Here is a 16,814-nt window from a genome sequence, read left to right as displayed (position 1 = left end):
AATCTCGACTTCATATGCTTAATGCATCATAAAAACCAAATCCGTGCGATTGGGGTGTTGGCTACTGCTGTTTAACTTGTTGATGGGGTAATATCGGTTGCCTGTATGGAAACACGTTTTACACTCTGCTCAACATCAACGTAGCAATACTCAGGAAAGGAAAGGAAAGGACGTAGTTTATTTTTGTCCTTGATGTTTTTGCGGCATATACACCGACTCATGATATACATACACACGATCAGCGCATATGCATACCATGAGTGCATGATGTGCATATGCCGCTGGACAAGGAAGTGCAGATATAGCCTTTACGACTTTCTAAGTCATGCACCACCCCTCCATGCTATCCCAGTAATGCATGAGCGCCAAGCAGGGAAGCCATGGATACCAGTGTTACCAATCAGGTCTTTGGTCTGACCCGGCCGGGAATCGAACCCACGACCTACCGATCAAGAAGCCGAACGCTTAACCATTACGCTATCTTGATCGGCAAAAAGACGCCGAATACCTTGTATGGTTATGGCTATTGACCGCTGAAGCTTAAGCCTTCATTCCCTTGCAAGTCCTCGTGGAAATTGTTGGCAAAGCGACTGAAGATGTTGATTTTAGGGGATTATTTTATCATTTGATTGCCCCAGTTGATACATTACACATATAAAGCAATAAAGAAATAGATATCGGAAGCGTGTGATGATCAGCAGCAGTACTATGATTATGACTCACAGGCGCGTACTCACTTAATATGTGTACAAAAACTACTGTATAAACCAGGGGGGGGGGGGCAGACTACGGTCCGCCACAACATTTTGTGCGGCCCGCGAAGGCATCGAGAAACGTGATACAAATATTGATGAAACTTTACAGTAAAGAATCAAATTACTAGAACGAATTGATTAAACTTTTTCCTGTACTTCAACAAAACAATGTAGTGTACGAATATATGTGCCGCTGTGATTGTGGCTATACGTGGGAAGAACGTCAAAGAGTTTGCAAGAACGCATTGATCAGCATGTCCCTATATTTATTAGGACACGCGCGTCACGCTCGTTGAAAAGCTTACTCATCCGGTAAAGATGGATGACAGCAATCAAAGGCCATAAATTCTGCCATTGGCAAAAATCTGCTCCATTATCCCGCTCGTGCGGAAAATTATCGAGACGACAGATTTCGTGTCATTGGGAGGATCTGTTAACAGGTTCATTTGAGTGACTTGGATTCTACTTTTATCAAAATGCTCCATCATAGACTGTGTCAACAAAAATAGTTCGTGTACCATCTGAAAATAGTAAATTGAACGCTCTCGTATTTCAAATTTGATGCTGGTGACGTCATATTTTGTGATACGATTGTTGATATACGATGTTCTTTTCCAATTTTCTACTAGTTGATGACGATTACCCCTGACGAGTGTAAGTCGAAATTATTCGAGTTCATTTCAATATGATTATACTACTCAATTTTATAATATATTTTTTATCAAGACAATCGAAATGAAATTAAAAGAGTTAATAGTACGGATGACAGTTGTGATTTTATATTAAAACTTTCAGTGTTGTACTTGGAAAAACCGATTGGTGCGTGTTTTTGGAAGATTCGTCCTTTATGTGCGAAGTTAGTTGCAAATAATTTTAACCGTCGGTCTTTTTTGTTGTATTGGTGATGTTTGTCGACTACTATGGTCATTTACATCAAGTCGACATTCTTCATTTTTTCCGTAACTGCCCACTTTTAGGCTTATTGTAAGACGCCGCTTACGCGGATGAGGTGGCGAGGAGGAGCCTAAACCTCCAACACATGGGTATAGGAATTGTGACGTCGACCTCGGTCGGACCCATTGGTGTTGCAGCCGCGGATTCTACCACTGCGCTATCTCGCCACAAAAAAAACTTCGGTCTTAACTCCTTCATAATGAGTTGTCTGAAGTAATAAAAGCGGAAAGTTGAAGATGGAGGCTATGAATGAGGCAATCAAAAAGCATCAACTAATAGGTAGGCGTACTTCTGTTCCAGCATCGATGGTATAAGGCAATATGTAGGACTATTACTTGACATAATATGTCATTATTATAATGAATTTGTTGCTGCAATTCAAATCACCATTTAAATCCAAACATCCTAATTATAGGCACAATTTGTCGTATTATGAGGTGTTTCAATTTACAAATGTATCATCTCTCAGTCTTGGATTACTTTATATCACGGGTTCTGATAGTATGGGTCGCGAAGGGTATAATTGTTGGTCGCGATGGCAGATGAGTGATCTTTCAAGTATGTAATATTTGTTGAGTATCTACAAAAATACTTCGGGCGTTGCGCGATCTCGGCTGGATCGCTTTCTTAAATAAACATAAAGATTTAGCACTTATCGCCTGACGGCCTTTTGCACCACGGCCAAGGTCATTGTAACCAAAAAGTGGAAGGTCTTACAAACGGTGAATCGTTTGTAGATTTTAGAGGACACTGTCTTGGGTACTATCGGCCAGTATGTGAAACACGTGGGAAAGTCATTACAAGAACTTAGCTTGATCATAAAAATGTACCGACCTTTGTATTACACAGATTGGTTTCAATCCACGACAGGATTTATTGTCCGACCTTGTCATCCTTGAAAACGCTGTCGGGCACCGTTAGGATGCCTTAGTGTAAGGGTGTGCAGTGCGAGACTATGAGAGAGAGTACTTGCGAGGCCAACCCCTTAAGCGCCAGGACACATGAAGACATCAAGTTTTGGGTGACATATCAACGGGTACAGTGCGGTGCCAAAAAGATTGGCGGCGATAAAACGGTGGCGAACAATTGCCGTCGCTGGCTCGCATATACCATCGATATTGATATGTCCTGTCGTCGAAATGGTCTGTACTGAATAGTCCGAGTAGACAGCATTAAAAATGGAGGAAAAATACAGAGGAAAAATACACCCTAATTTGAAAGCGCGTCGAGTCAGACATGTTCCAAGGAGCTGAAGTGCGTACAACCGCTGTCTGTGCGTTATTCATATCGTATGAATGCCGGTGAATATAGCATAGTTATACTTAAAATTTATATGATTTTATGTGATGTTCACGTCGCAAGATGCCACCAAAACTCGGGATTTGGGTCGCAGTCAAAATAATTTGAGAACCACTGCTTTATATAATCGAATAAAAGCTTGCGTTTTGGTTTATAAATACGATTTGACCATTGTTCGGTCCGCGAATGTAATCACATGTTGAATGTGGCCCGCGAGCTGAATAGTTTGCCCACCCCTGGTATAAACTGACTCGGAAATGCGTTTACTTCGAAGTCTAGTTTATTTGTGTGCCGTGATTACTAGGACAAGTTTTTTCAAAATTTAACATCTTCCTAGATACTAAAAATCTATGTAATCTGATGAGTGAAGTGTAACCGCTCGACTCCGGAGCCATAATGACTCCGGACTATCTGGTTGCAAGACCAGTCATGCGTAAGGTAGCATGTGGTATTGGAAAAGAGGAAGTGATTGGGGTTAGTCTTTTGTATGTAGTTGGATATGTAGTTGGGTTCGGATATGGAGTTGGTCTTGGAGTATCTTCGTGTGGAGTTGTTACTGTGTTAAGTCTTGGATTGGATTGGAAGTATTGATGCGTTTATTGTGCCTGCCTTCGTTGTAATATATCCGTCGAATCTGCTATGTGTCTCTGGGTCCAGTCGAACCTGAAGTAACTTGGCCGCATTCAGTTAGATAGCGAAGACTACGACCGAACGGCTACAGAAGCTATTTTTGTGGTAGGCCTACGTCTTTTGAGTTTTGCCTGCGATTTTTTACTGCAACTTTTGTACTATGTTTCTATTCTCTTTGATTTGAATAACAAGACGCTGTCATGAATAAGCTGCATCTCTATGTTAACTATGACGCAATGGCTGGCAAGCTGGTAGTTCAACTACCCTAGCCAAGCACCACCGTGCCCGACAATATGTAGGCTATTTTCACTTAGTTACCTTTTTCCAGGCTATTGATGAAATGTTAAAGGCGCCAACAGTGAGTTTTCCTGCAATGCCTTCAGTCAAGTTTGCAAACCGTGGGGTTTGGGGTGTGGTATTTGACTCGTTTCAGGGGAAGGGTGGGTTACCGCTGTGCTGTTTGGCTTTTTGGGGGAAATTATTTCGGTATGATTCAAACCTTAAGAATAAGATAAAATTATAGTCATGGTCTTGATCGATTGAACAGTGAGGAAGGAATCGGAACAAACATACACCATGCCATTTTTAATCTTTTAGTTTATACACCGAAACCTTTCGACTATCTCATATCCTAATCATTGAATAATGGTACTTGCAACTTTTTCATGCAACCAGAGTTGGAAATTTTGCCTCATTACAATTTTAATTACATTGACATCACAGCATAAAATAATTGGCCTATTTGCGTCGGTATTCTATGCGTGCCTCGTTAACTAGGTAATTCAGCCATGCTAAACTGTTTCCCATAAATCAGTAGCAACAGAAAATGTAGCGAATTACAATATAAGCTAAACCAGTTGTTCTCAAACTTGGGGGCGTGCTCCCCTTGTCAGGCGTGAAAGCATCTGAAAGGGGGCGCGAAGCTCCGGTAAATTGAAGAATTTTACCGCGCTTGGCCCGATTTACCTCCATTTCATAGTTATTGTTCTGTGTATAGTACGAATTTCATATTGGAAGTTTTCTCATCAACAGTCATAACCTTCCATACCATCAAACTAACTGTAAGGATTGTCAACATTCTGGTTTCATTGTGTGATATGACGGTAAGGGAGGCACTAAATATTTCACTCTCATAATGGGGGCGTGTCTAAAAAAGTTTGAGAACCAGTGGGCTAAACTAAATCTTAACACTTCAAATATGGATAAACAGCCAATAAACTCTTGTGAAACCTGTGATGAGCCATTTCCTACACCACGGTCAGAGTTTTTTTTTAAATCTCTGACAAGTATTGAGGTTTGCTGCAACAATCCCAAAAAATTCAAGTTTTCAACCAAGGCTTCATCAAACTTCATCACGCATTTCTACAGTTGTTATCCCAATCTTAGCCAAATTTACTAGGGTCAATAAGTTTCCGCACCCTAATGTTCATCAAAAGCAACCTAACAGTTTTTGTGCAAGTGAAAATGTAAATGCGAATCAACATTTTGCAATTCTAAATTATCAGGAGGTTCTTTCCTTTTGCATTTATTTTAATTTTACACACCTTATCATTATCATCCTTATCGCTGGCGACTTACCAATTAGCCTACATTTCATTTGCCTTACTCAGCTTTGTGTATTCGTTTGATTACATTTCACTGCCGGTCGTGTAGCCTATTCGCTCAAACTTTTATTCGCTTAAAAAAAATCTGTATTTGTAGTTTTCAGTACTCATGATTAGAAATACTTCGAATACGTTCGAGCTGTTTTCGAATAAAGGGTATTCTACGTATCATGAATTAAACATGACTAGCTTGAGATTGTTGCCAATTACGTCGCTACAGTTGCCAAAGGGCACCTCTCAATACCGATCCAATTACATTTTTAACAGTAAATATAATTGTAATTGCAATTAATTACTTGTTTAACAGTAATTGTAATTGTAATGTAATTAAACCATGCAAAGAAGTAATTGTAATTCTAATTGTAATATGAACTGAATTAATGTATTTGATCCAACTCTGCATGCAACTATTGTTAAATAAAGTGCAACTTTGTCGTAATTTTAGTGCAACAAAATCTTGACCCAGTTATTACGTAACCTACGTACGACGTGTGAGTAATCTAGGTTCAAAATAAAGCAGTGCCTATAGATCTGGTGCGTTTTAGGCAACCAGTGACAATTACTGAAGAATAACACAGCTATAAGTCATTTACTGCGCAGCAGTGCAGTCATTTTGGTGCTTTGTCTGCCTTCACAGAATGTCCATAGAACGAACAATTTATTTTCAGTCTAATTCGGCCTAAATTCGGAGGAACCAAACGGTGCGAATGAAGGGGAGTTAACTGTGTATTGAAAGTATCGACTGGATGAGCACGCACATAGATTGGCAATAAACAAGCCACAATATGCTACAAGCAGAAGATAGAGATCGAGCGTGATAAGGGGTGATCCACAGAAAGACTTGAGAAACGATGGTCAAGGCCTATCATCTTCAAAGGACGACCATAAACCGCCTAACGCACACTGACAACCACAGAAATACGACAGTGCGTACATGGTTTTTAACACACCCCAAGACACCTTCAATAACGAGCATCGAATCAAACTACTACGTAGCAACATGTTTCCGAATGAAATAACGAGGTGAGACACTAAACAAATCTTACGTAAACCTACATGGACGTAGACCTGTAGTCTCGACACGAACGAAGAATAAATCAGAAAACAACAACAGCGTTTTGACAGTACAAGTCAGTACCGCATGTGTATCAACTAACCGCAGTGTTCACGTGAGAAAAAAAAAGAAGATAAAATACGGATCAAATGAACGTGAATTTCCATTTGCATAATGTACGAATGGAAGGGGAATCCGCAAACTCTCAAAAAGTTGTGGTTGACTGTTTCGAAGCCGGATTTCCTTTCGCGAATTGTTTTGTCACCCAGGGATTGGTAACGCTATGCAGTACGCAAGAAATCTCGTTACAGGACGCTGTTTTCTTCAAATCGAATCGGATTGCTAAATAAATGTCGCCTCATTGAGTCTTTCTTTCTGTTCAATCGCATCCTTCGACGAACATAACACAGCAAAGCTCCAACGGCAACAATAGATACTATGACAGCGGCTGCCACGCCCCCACTGCTGATTTTTTTGGGGGAAGCGGGCGCTGAAAAATAGAGAAATGATGATGATGATCATCATATATCATGAGGAACGTTAACTAGGCCTAACCTATTTTCAGCAACCAAAAAGAAAACATATTTGCCAGCAAGTAAAACGTAAGTAGAATTGTTACGTCTGAGTTTGATGGTGTTTCATACGTCCTTGGTAGTCGCAGGCAAAAGTTGCAGGAACAAAGCAAAGCAAAATTTATAAAAACAGTCACAAAACAAACGTGGCGAGTGAATTCGCGAAAAATTCGACCTTAAATCCAATTCAGTTCCTATCAAATCAGATCTATTTCTCATAAGCAGTTCTCCTGTATTATTGAAAGGAAAAGCCGAAATTAGATTAGAATTAAAATGAGAGCATGACAAATTAGATTACAATTAGATTACCGGCATTTAGCTATAATTAGTTGAACTAGACAATTACAATTATGTAGTTGTCCGGGTCTTGTCTCATTACATGACTAATTTTGTACCTCTGTCGGAACCGCCGGCGTCTGATGTTGTCGATGCTATACGGTTACTTATGACAACGGATCCTTTAGTGATGATGTCGTTGTTATTGGTCGATGTTGCCAGTCGGTCAGCTTTCGCAAAAATAGTCATCGACGGAGTAGTCGCTATTACAATTTGTGGACTAATGTAAGTGGCAGACTCGTGTGAAATGGTTGTGTTTGTAGTTGAATTGATCTCCATCGTAGAAGATGTCACAGCCGTCGTAGTTGCAGTCGAATTGATTTTGTTCGTAGTTGTAGTCGTTTCATCTAGCTTGGAACTGACGCTCGACGTAGGATAAGTAGTAGCCGTAGATTTGGCAGCATCGGTAACATCGTCTGCTGTGGTATTAGTCCTCGTATCACTTCCCTCACGGGCTATTGTAGTCGCCATTCTTGTCGTATATGCATCACCTCCAGCTCCAATTGTCGTAGCAGCAACAGTCGTTGTTGTACCTGAAGGTGATTCACCTGTCCAATACGTAAATACAATGACGCATTAATAACATGAAACGTAACCTCGAGTGTCTAGCACATGCATCAACCACACTTTGACTTTTGTGGCTCATGTTTTGCTGAGTTGTAGCCTATTCATTCTATCACATGAGTGTGAATGTTAATACCACACAGGCTATATTACCAACAAGATAGCGTAATGGTGAAGAGTCCGGATTCTTGATCGGGTAGGTCGCGGGTTCGATCCCCGGCCGGGTCAGACCAAAGACCACTGGTATCCATGAATTCACCGCTTGGCGCTCATGCATTACTGGGATAGCATGGTGGGGTGGTGCAAGACTTAGAAAGCCGTAAAACGCTACGTCTGCAGATTCCCCGTCGAGCGACATATGCTCATTATGCACTCATGTTATGCATATGCACATATCGTGTGTATGTATATCATGAGTCGGTGTATATGCCGTAAAAACATCGAGGAAAAAAATAAAACTACATCCTCCTCCTCCTATAAATAATCCGGCATGAACTGCACCAAACCCGTAATTACTCGCCCGTGTACTGGTCTATCAGTATCGTCGCGTAACAAATCATTGCAATGAAGCGACAGAATCTACATTTTATGGTGGTAATAATTGTCGTTGTAAGAAACAGAATACAACCATAATCACCAAAGAACGAGGAAGATGTTATGATGACACCATCGGACGGGCCGTTACATATCGACTGGAGTTAGCCGATACCGATATTTACATGAGTAGGTACCGGCCCGATAAATCGGTCAATCAATGAGACACTTCGGTATCCTTGATGCTGCAACTATTGATATTTCTGACTGGCTATGCGGGTGGTCGTCCTCAGTGTTTGAAGTTTATCTTGGCTCCTCATCACCATATGGTCCTACAGTAAGCGGGGTGTTACATTAAGCTTGAACGGAAGTGGGTCATGCAATACGACGGAGGCTCGGGAATAATAATGAAGAATATCGGTCAGTTTTACAATTAATAGTGATGCCATGAATACTAGACAACAACAATTGCTGCTAAATCTGCGACCAAATAAACCCAGACTGGTTCAATGAGCCGTTCGCAGTTCGCAGCAAACTCAGAGATGTAGAGGCTTTCTGTTTGTACTGCGACTCGAGTGCTGTAGAGGATTCATGAATATATTTGTCGTTAAATTGGAATATTTCGCGCAATTCTTGCTGTAATACTGTTTTTGTTTGTACCATGGGAAAGTTCACGTAATACGCTATCGCCATAGCACACCCGCACAACTAGAATCTTTTCAGCTTTTCTAAATCAGATCAGAATTATTGCTATATACAGTTTTTCAGTTTAGACCAGTATTGGAATTATAGCTATACAATTTTCCCAAATTAGATTAGAATGATAGCTACACGGTTATCCAAATTAGATTAGAATGTTAGCTGCACATGTATATTAGAATACAATTGTTACTAACTCCGCGAAAACTTGGAAATTGAATCAAGTTCAGTTCATATCGAACCAGAGTTCATTCTCATAATCATTAAGATGACAGATGTTATTACTGTGTACACCGATATTGACCTGTTTCGTACTATACTGTTCTCCTGTAGCACATTCGCAAATTAGAATCAGAGAATAGAAACGTTCAACCATTTATATTACCGGAATTTCGCCCTAATAACTCTAATTCAGTGGTGCTTAACCGGTATTCCACGGAACATTAGGGCGCAGGGCCTTTCAACCATATTTTGACCGTGGCTCATTTTCCGGTCAGAAAAAGCTTTACGGTCCACCTCCTTTACAGTACATGGGTCGGGCAAACTACGGCCCGCGAAGGCATCGAGAAACGTAATCAAAATATTGATAAATATTTTATTGTTGGCGCAATAACACGTCCTCGAGGCTAACGTATCTTGAAACGTTTCGGTTGATGGAAATCAAAACGGAAATGACTCAGTTCGGAACACAATAGTGATCTTAGATTAGAACTCGAAGTTTCATGAGTTCCAGTTCTTGTGTGTTTGTAGATTCGTCCTCTATGTGCAGTTGCATGCAAACCATTCATGACTTCGGCCTCTACTGATTCATAATGGGATAACCAAATCAATACAAAAAGTGAAAAGTTATGCTGATGCTGTTTGAAAAACCATTTGATTCCGGCCATCCTAATGATAATAATTTATCAAATTACGAGGTACAAAATAAATCAACCGAATTAGTCAAATGTTTATGTCTCGTATGTCGTCATCACAAAAGTACGCAAAGAGTTTAACAGTTTAACAGGGTAAACCTTCTACCGAAACGTATTTAAATGTGATATGCCGGTTATGACGCTGTCAGCATTGTGCGTTCTGAAGTAGACCAAACGCATAATCGACATATATCGATGAGCCGATCACTGCTCGCATATTCAAATTTCCATCCATTCTTGAAGATTGGCAAAACCTACTTGCGTCCCTAATTTTGACGAATTGATTATTGAGGATGGCCAGCTTATAAAATCTCGCCAATGTTTCAGACGCATGTTCGTTCATCATAATCAATGTCCGAATTGCTTGTGTATTGGCTGCATGGCTTTGGTTACTATAAGGTTACTATATAATAAAATAAATGCCTGCGCCGAGGCTTATAAATCCGATTATACCATAGTGCAGCCCGCGAAGGGATTCATATGTTGAATGCGGCCAGCGAGCTCGAAATTTTGTTCACGCCTGGCCTATTAAGTCATAATCCTGTTCAATGCGTGGTAATCGCCGGTGCCGATACGCCTATTTCTCTAAAGCGGTTGTTTTTAAACTTTTTTGACCGCGACCCAAATCTGGGCTTAGTGGCAACTCGCGACCCAAGCCTCGCACATGAAAAGAATGATAATATGCTACGTTTTACAAGCATGTAGGACATACAACGCGCAGACAACAGTTGTACGCAACACAGCACTATGAAATAAGTGTGACACAAGTGATATCAATTTCGGTTAAATGTTTTTACTCTGCGTGTGGTATTTAAACTGCATTGAACCACTGTCTACTCGTATTGCAAGGAGGTTTCGGTCAATAACCGACGGTCTTTTTTATCAAAGGTTTTATCGATCTCTTTCGCACCACGCACTTTGTCCAGCAATATGTTGGTCAGAATTTCATATCTTCATGTGTCTCAGCGCGTAATGGATTGGCCTCAAATTATCTCATCACAATGGTCTCCGCCGTCTTTTTCCAGAGAAACCAATGCCATACAAATCTTATCACCAATTCAAACCTCTCAGTTTGATACTATTATGCAAAGGCCGACATATTTTCATGGTCAAGTCATTCTGTAGTTACGATTTCCTGCGTGTCTCGGAGATTGGCTATAGTACACAACAGTGACCTCGGAAATGCACAAACCATTTACTGGAATTCGCGCGATGCAAATATTACATACACATTAAAAGATCGCTTCGGTGTCGCCGCGACCCAAAAAGATACAATTCATGACCTATGTACTTGAAGAGCCCCTGCTCAAAAGTATGCAAACTTTTGAAGTCGAATATATCTCCTCCAAAAAACGGCTGCCGTAAAGAAATAATTCGGGGCCCCCTCCGAGCTCTCCCTAATTGAGGGGCTTGGGGATACAGCTCTAGTAGCCGGTATAACTCTTGTGTACATTACCGCCTTCCGCTGTTCCACTCACGGTGCGAAACACAATGATGTAATCCCCACATCTACGAACTCAGTTCGATGATTGGGATAGTGGGGCAGAGAAAGAATTTTATTATGCGGCTGTGCGTATGTCTTGTAGCCTATCTACTGCGATGTCAGAACATTCAATCCAATGGTATTGGTATAACCAATGCATACGCATCTTACAATGATTTCAAAACTGGAACTTTTTTGACCGACGCCATAGATGTTGATACACTTATCACAACTCGTTGGTTGTGTGTTGTGGTGTATTTCTGTTTTGGGGAAATTTGGGGTTCCGCGAAAATTTGCAGATTACCGTAAGTCAGTGATTCTCAACCTGGGTTCGCGAAACATTTTTAGGGGGCCCGCGAAACCTCCCAATTTTAAAAATGATCGATAAACTAATTAGTAACTTTTTAATTGGGTGAATCACGAAGCAGTTTCGATTCATAACCGCTAAAACTTCTGGACTCACATCAACAGAATGGCCGTAGGAGATGAATTATCCTACTATGCAAACACATTTTAATTGTGAAATTGCCAATAATTGCCTTCTGATACTAACATATTGCTGTTTAGAGAGGTTTTGTGGGTTGTGGATAAAATAAAAAGATGCAGTAACAGGATCAATCATGAAGACTTCGAAATGTTTGCATTATAGATTTGAATATGCCGGTCCCAGCAACATAGTGAACAGTCGTTTGAAACAGAAAATCCTTCCATTTTTGCTAAACAGTCCCTATCAAGGGATGTAAACCTTGACATGGAATCCATTTTCTCCTGTGACATACATAACCAATATTCCAGAATAACTTCAAGATGAACTGCTTCATAGAAATGACTAGGCTGGACGTTCAATAAAAATCGGTTACTCAATTTTGATGTCGTAATGTTGCGATCATACCCAAAGGTATCGTTACGCTGTAATAATACATTCGCTAAAGGCGCGGATTTTCAATACACGGCCACGCATATGAAGAAATTCCGCTGCAGAATTCACTTTAAAATAATAAAAGTAATCCCAATTTCTATATATTGTATGATATTATTTTGAGGTAAAGTCAATTTGTTGCTATTCCTCCGTAGCCCAAAATTAATTTTGACACAAGACAGATGATGGTTGCACGACGGGTGAGCTAATTTTGAACTAAAACTTGAGTGGTTCCTCTGGTGTCCACTGCGGTCCAAAAGAGGTACGCGAAGACCAAAAGGCTGAAAACTACTGGCGCAGGCGTTTCCGCGGGTTACCAAAGTTTAGGCTTAAGAACCACTGTTCTAATTAAACAACTAAAATGATCCAGTTCTCAGGTCTGCGTCACACAGGTGCTGCAAAAATAATGATATGAAATCGAAGACTTCGGTAGCGCTCAAGGGAATTTTCTCAGCGGAGAGCATCGTGTCGCGTATGAGGGAAAAATACTCTTGACGTATAGATTGCAGATGGCGATGAATACAGCGTTCGTTCTCGAGAGAATTCCCTGACGCCGGCGTGTACAGAGTTCAATTGAGGCATTACTTTCTAGCAGACTTTGACAACTAGAAAATTTTCAGCTTTTCCGAATTAGATTGAAATTAGAATTAAAGCTACTCAGTTTCTTCCAAATTAGATTAGAATTAGAATTGAGCTACACAGTTTTTTTCCAATTACATTAAAATTAGAAGTAGAGCTGCAAAGTTTCTATTTTCCAAATTAGATAAGAATTAGGATTACTGAATTCGCAAAAACTTGGAAATTGAATGAAATTGTGAATGGAAATGAATACAGCAAAAATAAGTTCATATCAAATCACAGTGCATTCCCGTAACCATCAGAATGGTTAATGTCTGTACAACAAGCTTGGCTCGCTTTTTACTATACCAGGGGTTATCGCAATCGCCGTGGGCGATCTGAGTTGAGATTTTGGAAATACGCACAATAAAGCATTTTGAATTGCTAAAATTGATTTCTGCTTCAAATTCTTGTTGTTGTTTCAAACAAGCTATTCGTGTGTGCCCAACAACACTATTCCACACTACCTGAAACGGCTTCGGCGATGGCAACAGCATTCCATCGATGCAGAATCTGCTGATATCAAGAAGCATGTTGCCTCGACGTGCAATGGCCCAGACACTGCCAAGACAGAGACGCTCAGAAAACGGCGCAGGACGTCCCCACAAGGTCCCTCTTTAGGGTGATATAATCTTTCAGCTATCGTGCGCATGTCATAGTTCAAAATATAATGACGTTTATGATCATTATATTTCTTGTATTTGTACTACTTTAAAAAACTATTACTTCTTTTGTGGCAACCATGAGCATCACCAATGTTAGTCAGCACGGCGTTGCACTAACGTAAAACTAGAATGTTGTTAGCAGACTACAAGCTACTATGCTGGAAGGCCATTATTATTCGCCACAATAACTACTAAGACTGCATGGTGTAAGTAAGGCGATGGACCGATGGTGTCTTGGCACTAGATTTCCTTGTGCGATAGGGATATTCTTGTTTACTCGCTGCAAAATGCCTAGCACAAAGTGGCATTTTCAGGAAAACAAAAAATTAGATTAAATCTAAAATTAGAGCATAGAGACGTTTCACAAATTTGATTATAATTAAAATTGGAACTTGGAGACATTTAACAAATTAGATTAAAATTGGATTACTGGGATTTCGCTCTAATTTAGTGAAATTAGACAACTAGAATTATCCAGTTGTCCATATTTGATTTCTGGACGCACTCATATCGAATAAATATTTTCCACACATTGGCCAAAAGTTATAGCTACTACGGTTAACATTAATTTAGTATCCGCATAGCCAACACCTTGAAGCAAGTCAATCCTTCGATCCATGTTGGCACGACTGCAGTACAAAATCGAATGCATATTGATACCAGCCCCTGATTATAACAGGGAGTAAGAGGGAGCTACATTCTAAACCTATCCTTACCTGATACAAGGAGCGCCAACGAAATGATGATCAAGCCTTTGCGAGACAGCATTTTGCAATGTTGGCATGGAACTACCGTTGCAGTACACAACTTAACACGTATTACCTGGAAAACCGAACAAGTGCTTGATTCAGTAAGATATGTGATAGAAACAGACAAGCCATGGCATATAGCGGTGGATCTCAAGAGCGGCCCTAGCTCAAGATCAGACAGATCTCCTTGAGATAAAAGTTAAAGAAGCGTAATTTTATTGATGACAGATAGAAGAAACTGATCGTGATGTAATCATGTTACGCTTCAATTGAGAATCACGCATCTGTAGCTTGTTTAGTTGGCAGTCAATGACAGCCGGTCAGTAATATTAGGCCTTTAAAACAGTACAATTGACATGCATATATTTTGTCTTAACTGCTTCTTTGTTATTATCTCGATGCAGGATTCGATTTGCCTGATTAGAAAATTCGAAGAGTCCGGGTCTACAGTTCAATATCTTGTATACCTGACGACGGATTCACTGGGCTAACGCCACAACTGAAATAAAGCAAAGGAAGTATAGAATTTCGCGAACTTATAAATTCGTGACACGCAGGTTAGAGCCACTGTTTTAGTGGTTTCTCATAATTGACAAAAGGCTTGAAAATAAATAATTCCACTGACCCACATAGATGTGGATTTTGGGGTGAAATATTGGAATCATTTGACTGCTCGTGATCGCAATCGCTCGCAATACCTTCTCCAACGGCGATGGCAACGAAATTACAACAATGACATGACACCACTAATCGAGTATTTAGTCAAGGAGCAAGAGTTAAACAACGCAAATTTGAGACATGGCCGTCTAGTATCTATGTAGTTCATGTAGGGTGTATGGTATAATTAAAACACGCCGCGCTGTATGTGTCGACATTTACTCTCCACACATACAATATATAAAGGTCTATGACCTACAGAACTCGAGATATATCCTTTTCTGACGGGTACTCACTACTCATCCATGCCTTTGACGCTAAGTCTGCAAGTATTCTCTTTTCCGGTTTTCAGAAGCGCCCTTAGACGACTTTAGACATAACTAATATCCCACATTTTAGCATTTATATACATAAATTGACTATACTATTCATAGAAACTAACAAAAACGATCGTCTATTATATTCTGCGGCATAGCCTATATATAGGTCAATCAGAGCTGCAATAAGGCTACCTTGGAACCGCGGTTGGGAATCACTGATATAGCTTATATGCCTCATAGTAAAGCCTACATATTGGCTTGAATTTGTAGCTAAGAACGTGGGATTCATGAAACACACAGATCAAACTTCGGTTGAGAGGGCTGGCTTCATAATGTTGTTCACGCAAAAGGTAGTCAATCATTTCAAATAAAGAGTACAAAGTCTACACAAATCTGCCAAATAAATCAAAGCGTACGTTGCTTTCCAAATCTTTAATCTACTAGGCCTATATACTAAAGGTGTTCCATGACTGATGTGTTCTACTTAACTCACATGTTCTAATATCACTAGGAATCAATGATTCTGACGACGCTATCTAACGGGGGCTTAACCACAAACTGACTAATGTCAAACTCCCGCTTGTTAACTGTAGTTACATTGCTATATTAGTGGTGCCCGCATATGAGACTATACTGTTATAATATCGATCGAGTACATCCAGAAAGATCACGTCTTATGGCGAGAAAATCGAGACTGAAGTTTCGCGGTAGCTTAGACAACGTCACAATCACGCATCGGTGAGTAAGCGCACAGGAAGGAGAAATTATCGGGAAAAGCTGTGTTGAATAATACATTACAGACACGATCTCGTTTATTAGAACAGGCTTTACCGTATCAAACATGATTGAACCTGCACCGACTTGCAATATAAATTATGCACTCTAGCTTCATTGATCAAGTCCAAGACTCGGGAAATTATGAATTCAATGACATGTAGGCTAATATTTATTATAGCAACATGTCAAATTATCTGACAAATTGTAATTCGCAGATGCCGATTAGAAACACTGCTTCATTATCTCCCGCATCAATGTCAATTTATAACAGAATGAACTAATAGGGTAATATTTTATGATGTTATTGCTATGTTTAGGCTTTTAACATATATACACAGTAGGGTGGAGTGAAAATGACTTTTTTTTTTAAATGGAAAAAAGGGCTTCCTCAATCCTGACAAATGACCTAAAACTTCAATGAAAAGTGACTTCAGGGTATTACCCCCATTTTCCAGCCGGCAACCCCCCAATTTCTGTGCGTGGGGGGTAAAATGGCCCATCTCGGCAACCGCTGGTCGTAGAGTCACGATATATAGCTCAAAATCTGCGGAAACATCATGTTTCTATCTGTCTTAAGAAGAAAGTTTTCTATATTGTGAACACAAAATGAGTTATAGCCAAAAAACAATATATACGCACATTTTTCTTGAAATTCAGCATTTATTCTGACGAATTGTGACCTGTCATCAGTTTTTTTGAAAAGAAAAGTAA

At 40.0% G+C, this 16,814-nt stretch overlaps 1 protein-coding gene across 1 annotated transcript; it reads right to left on the bottom strand.

Annotated features, from left to right (window-relative positions):
* Positions 1–5,883: 5,883 nt before the first annotated feature.
* Positions 5,884–15,597, bottom strand: LOC145444020 (uncharacterized). The gene is made up of 4 exons (XM_080321924.1): positions 15,303–15,597; positions 14,317–14,422; positions 7,264–7,752; positions 5,884–6,786 (listed from the first exon to the last, which is right to left on the bottom strand). Exons 2-4 carry the CDS (start codon positions 14,366–14,368, stop codon positions 6,602–6,604), a joined length of 726 nt encoding a protein of 241 aa, XP_080178050.1. The 5' UTR covers positions 14,369–14,422; positions 15,303–15,597; the 3' UTR covers positions 5,884–6,601.
* Positions 15,598–16,814: the final 1,217 nt, after the last annotated feature.

Source organism: Botryllus schlosseri, chromosome 8 (genome assembly GCF_051294905.1).
Source record: "Botryllus schlosseri isolate E-star chromosome 8, Bs_hap1, whole genome shotgun sequence".
In the NCBI taxonomy this organism is placed as follows: Eukaryota; Metazoa; Chordata; class Ascidiacea; order Stolidobranchia; family Styelidae; genus Botryllus; species Botryllus schlosseri.
This window is presented reverse-complemented; position numbering and strand designations above follow the sequence as displayed.

What these genes read in the sequence shown, in the direction of transcription:
- LOC145444020 (XM_080321924.1), bottom strand. Translation starts at nt 14,368, where the DNA reads ATGCTGTCTCGCAAAGGCTTGATCATCATTTCGTTGGCGCTCCTTGTA. An exon ending in GTTGGCGCTCCTTGTATCAG is followed by an intron (nt 7,753 to 14,316) that starts GTAAGGATAGGT and finishes CGTATTGGACAG; the next exon opens with GTGAATCACCTTCAGGTACA. An exon ending in CGCCGGCGGTTCCGACAGAG is followed by an intron (nt 6,787 to 7,263) that starts GTACAAAATTAG and finishes TCTATTTTTCAG; the next exon opens with CGCCCGCTTCCCCCAAAAAA.